The sequence below is a fragment of the Coffea arabica genome, chromosome 5c (assembly GCF_036785885.1).
Source record: "Coffea arabica cultivar ET-39 chromosome 5c, Coffea Arabica ET-39 HiFi, whole genome shotgun sequence".
In the NCBI taxonomy this organism is placed as follows: Eukaryota; Viridiplantae; Streptophyta; class Magnoliopsida; order Gentianales; family Rubiaceae; genus Coffea; species Coffea arabica.
The window spans coordinates 2139319-2144114 of record NC_092319.1 but is presented as its reverse complement, the minus strand read 5'-3'; the positions used below and the strand labels follow the sequence as shown (position 1 = coordinate 2144114).

Sequence of the window (4796 nt, the reverse complement as noted above, 5' to 3'; positions counted from 1 at the left end):
GGTCCGAGAGATGGAGAAAGAATAGTTAATATGTAAGTAAGAGTGCAAAATTTAATAGTTTAAACTTTTGGATTAGAGTTGGGTTCCTGACTTAGATGTTGAGTTCTTTGGTGGACTCTCTCGATGTGTTTCTCCCTATCAAATTGATATAAGAGTTTCAAGTTATGAGACTGGGCTACTCACGGGCAAGTGAATTCTTCTAGAAGTTGAACCGATGAAAATTCTCTTCTTGATGATGAGCCGAAGTGCTAAAAGTGCTAAAGAGTTTGGCTAGTATTGGACCAAGTGTGCCATAGGTTTGGCAGGGGGAAAGAAGAGCAAGTTCATGATTGGAAGAAGAAGTAACCTTAGGTGATAAGTAGGACTTGCATTGAGTATTAACGTGAGTTAGAAAATTGATTTGTAAATTTAGGTTTAATGTAAGGGATTACTCATGAAGGAAGAGATTTCTTAGGTTCATGGGTAAAGAATTATGTCCCACATTGGATTGAGAGAAAGAGAAAAAGAGAAGTTAATATGTAATTAAGGGTTCGAAACCTAATGATTTAAAGTTTTGAGTCAGAGTTGGGTTTTTGATTTACATATTGGATTCTTTGATGGACTCTCTCGAGATATTCCCCCTATCAATTTTCACAAATGATTTTTTTACACAAAAATCATCAAAGTTATTGAATTATCTATATTTATAGTACATAAAAAACCATTTCAGATAATGCTGAACTTCATTTCCAAATAACAGATACAACAAAAGATCATTCCATAAGCTTAAAGACAATTTAAGTCGATCAATAATCTGCTATAGTAAGTTCTGCGAGGCATCTAACAACCATTTCAATAACTGCTTGCCAAAACAATTACAATAGTACTCCATATATTACGATTTTAAAACTCATAAAAACCAAAGCAACAAGATAACTAAAAGGTGAAAGCTTTCATTCAACTTCAAAGACAAACCCTATTGCACTCCATACAAATTTTTTTAAAAAAGAGGTTAAACTGATATTTCAACACCTGAAATAGGATCAATACTATTGGGTTTTTAGGCTCCTAACTTATGTGGAAAAGTCCAAAATTAATGGGTAATTGTCTAGGCCCATTAAGGAGTTGTTCTACCTATTTATAGGTCAAATCAGGTTTATTCCAAAAGTAGAAAGGTGGGAAAAATGCAGAAAATTCTAGAGAGAAATTTCAACAAGTTTCTGGTTTGAATAGTTGTAGTAAATTGCCAATTGACATAGCAAATGACGTCTGATTGGCCTGAAATTTTAACTAAAGAATAGTGAAGATCGGATTTCAACGGTTCAATCTTTAGTTGTAAATTTTGGACTGTTTCTATTTTCTTGTGAAGTTTTTCACAATTTTTATTCTTTATTTGAGATTTTGGTGACTTTGTTGATTGTTTAAGACCATATCTTAGTTGTGTACTTGCTGAAAGTTGTACTCTACTTTTAATTGGTGATAGTGGAGTAATTTGTGGTGGGCTTAAGAGTCTCATGGTTTTTCTTCTTCACATTGGAGAGGTTTTCCACGTAAAATTCTTGTGTCTTCTTGTGATTGTTTTTCCGTATTTGTGGATTGATTTATCTTCTGTTAGTTGCTATTTTTTTTTGTCTTGCTTAACGCTTCTAATTTGTTCTAACGAATTGGGGAGGTTTTCGCTGCGTGTTGTGATTATTTGGAACCCGATACCTCCCAACAAATACTTAGTTGCTTAGTCCAAGTACATTTTTCATGAGCTCCTAAAACTAATTCATTCATCACCCAAACATCAAAAACTTTCTCTTTTTCCTTCATACGATAAACAATCAGCGCAACGGACTCGTTCAATGGCATGATAGATCTTGTAGTTCTATGCCTTCCACCAAAATATTCGATATCAGATGGCAATGGTGTCTCTTCAAAGGTTTCTTTGCTTAGGTTGAAGGAAAGTATCACCTTTGTATTGCCATTTTGCGCCCACCAGCAAAATGTCTCATTTTTGTATGGATTAATCATTCTTATATTGATAGTGTATATACCGTCAGCATTGAATGAAGGAGAACTAAGCAAATTTTGAATTTAAAATTCAAATTTTGCACATGTGTCATAAGTTCAATGATGATAGCGTATATACTGTTTTTGTATATAAGATTTACTTTTTTTGTATACCATATTCCACATATTGTATACATGACATTAGCTGGAATAGTTGCATCATATTTTCTCCAAGAATCTGTCCCTAATGAGTATATCTCAACATGATAAAATAGGCCGTCCTGATTAAAAATTTAAAACAAAATTTGTATGACCTTGTAGTCCTTGGCTTTGGAGTCAAAACCGTCATTTTAAAGTTGAATTTGTACATCAATAAAATGATAGTTTTCTTCCAAAAAAAAAAAAGAACTCTTCCACAAAAAAGTTCTCTCTCTTTTTTTTTTGGCGGCCAGTGGTGCAAATCAAGAAAGCTTCCTCCAAAGGCTTGTCAATTTCCAATCCTTGGGAATATTTTGCAGTTTGTGGAGAAAAAGAATAACCACTCAGCTATAGCAAAACTCTCAAAAGTTTCTGGACCTTTACGGAAAATAAAAAGTCAAGAATTATTTAAAAAATGGTAAATTATATATAAGCCCCCCCCCAATAGTTTCATCTATTACCACATTATCTTTGACGCTATAAAATGTCCACTTCACCCTTATGATTTTATGTAAATTAGAAAGTTGAAGAAAAATAGTCTATGTCACATGGTTAATTGAAATATTAATAGTGCATTTATGTAATTGCTAAATCAATCGACGGCTTAATTAACTTATATAAAAATATAGGGGAATTACATGGATAAATGCAAAAACAAAGGAGATAAGGTGGATATTTATACAAATTATAAGGGCATTATATAGAGATTAAAATTTTATCACACACGATTTTAGAGCGCATTTTATTAAGTGCTATAATTGGTTGCACATTCCGTCCTTTTTTTCACTTTACATAAAACTATAAAAGGGTTATATGGCTATTTTGAAACCTTAAGAAAGTCATTTGACATTATGTAAAATCACAGGGGTTATAGTAATTTACCCTTTAAAAAGTATGATCATACTTCATCAACTGGAAGTGTTGGTTTAGATGCCTCCCAATAAGTTCCGCATTGGGTCGCAACCAGATGTAAACAAATGGCTTAAGATTTGCAAAAATGTTCAAAGAACAAATTCTTTGAATAGACCGACGCAATGCTAGCAAAGGAAAACATTAAAGAAAAGGTGGAAAAACTTTGTAGGCAAATAATTGAACATTTGCCTAGCCACCTTCACAGCATCTCTCCATCCAACATTTTATTTTTCACAGAAATAGACCAATTACATTGATCAATAAATTATACACAAATAGTAGATTATACTTGTTTTTTCCTTTCAATGAAACACACAGAAAAGCAATATAAGAAAAAGCACATAATTGTTGTAAATGAACATAAAAAGCAAGAAACCTAAATTTCAAGAGGGCTAGGATTCAAAGAAGCAAAAGCGAGGAGCTCCTGATTTTTCTCGAATATAGCCATGAGTTCTTCTTTTATAGTCACCCATGCTTCTATCTCATCTCCTGATCTTGTATCCATCAAAATGACTAGATTTCCCACTCCATATGGGTCAGTGTCCCCACTGCCGAGGCATGCCCATATAGGTTTTCGCCACCCAAAGTCAGCCTCATAAAGACCACTCCTGCAAACACTGGAGAGTGGAAAAGATTCAGCATTGTGAGAATTCTTCTCCCTCAAATGTTTCTTAGGCCCAATTAACTTCAGCAATCGATCATCACCTTTTATACCTTCAACAAAATCACCATCAATACTGGCGATGGCATCACTTATTTGATGCACCAATAATGGTACCTCAAGATTAAAATCATCCACAAACAGTGTAGTCTTATAAAAAATATTTCCAAACGAATGAGGAGGCAGAGGAGGTGAACTTCTTGACCTGAGATCCACCACTGGTGCCAAAACTGGCGCTTTCTTACCCCCCATATTTAACTTTTGTGGCATTTATGAAAGATTTCGATAGAAGTCCCAAAACAACTTCGATGGAACTTGGTATCAGAGTAGATGAGCACGCAGCCTTGATTTTAAGTAAAGCCAAGGCGGAATGATCAAACACGAACCTGCTGGTGACAAAGTTATGCTTTTCTTTGGTTTGATTGTGGAAGTTGGAACGTGAATAGGTAGATAAGCTTGGATCAGGAGGAAATACAGAAGACGAAATAAAACTGGGATTTACTTGTTTTGATGACTCGTTACGTGCTCTAGCTGCCCAAGAGTTTAGGAATGTCAATCGTGAGAGACCATCAACAACCTTGTGAGAGGCGTACAGGCCAATGGCAATGCCACCGCAATCAAAAATGTTGGTTTGAATCATGACAAGATGAGTCTTGGAAAGTAGTTCCTCAGAGTTAGGATGAAATGGAAGCAACTGATGTATCATTTGATTTGTAGGCTGCTTAAGAAACTCCGAAAGTTGGATATTCACGCGAGCTTCAGCATAGTAGACTCCTTCATCATTGCACTGGATTTCGAAGTCAACTTTGATCCTTCCTGCAAGAGGATAAAATGGTACCAAAGTTTCCGAGAGGGATCTCTTTAAACGTTGTCTTTCTGAAATGACATCAGTAAGATTGGAGCTTTGCTTGTTTGGGTAGAAAAAGACAAGTGGACTTGAGTAGATGTGACCTATAAGCTGGTCGAAAATTGAAAGCCTGTGAATTCTCAGGTGTTCCGGGGTTGGAGATTCCGGTTTGATTTCTTCGCGTGAGATGATCTTGACGTCCAT

At 35.1% G+C, this 4796-nt stretch overlaps 1 protein-coding gene across 1 annotated transcript; it reads right to left on the bottom strand.

The window, feature by feature from the left end:
* Positions 1-3460: 3460 nt before the first annotated feature.
* On the bottom strand, positions 3461-4796 carry LOC113690681 (epi-neemfruitin B 7-O-acetyltransferse L7AT-like). Its single transcript, XM_072050723.1, has 2 exons — positions 4132-4796; positions 3461-3950 (listed from the first exon to the last, which is right to left on the bottom strand). The coding sequence occupies exons 1-2, from the start codon at positions 4794-4796 to the stop codon at positions 3461-3463; spliced, it is 1155 nt and encodes a 384-aa protein (XP_071906824.1).

Excerpts from the sequence above, each read along its gene's own strand:
- LOC113690681 (XM_072050723.1), bottom strand. The coding sequence starts at position 4,796 with ATGGACGTCAAGATCATCTCACGCGAAGAAATCAAACCGGAATCTCCA. Across the intron at positions 3,951-4,131 it reads CATAACTTTGTCACCAGCAG|GTCAAGAAGTTCACCTCCTC; the intron begins GTTCGTGTTTGA and ends GGTGGATCTCAG.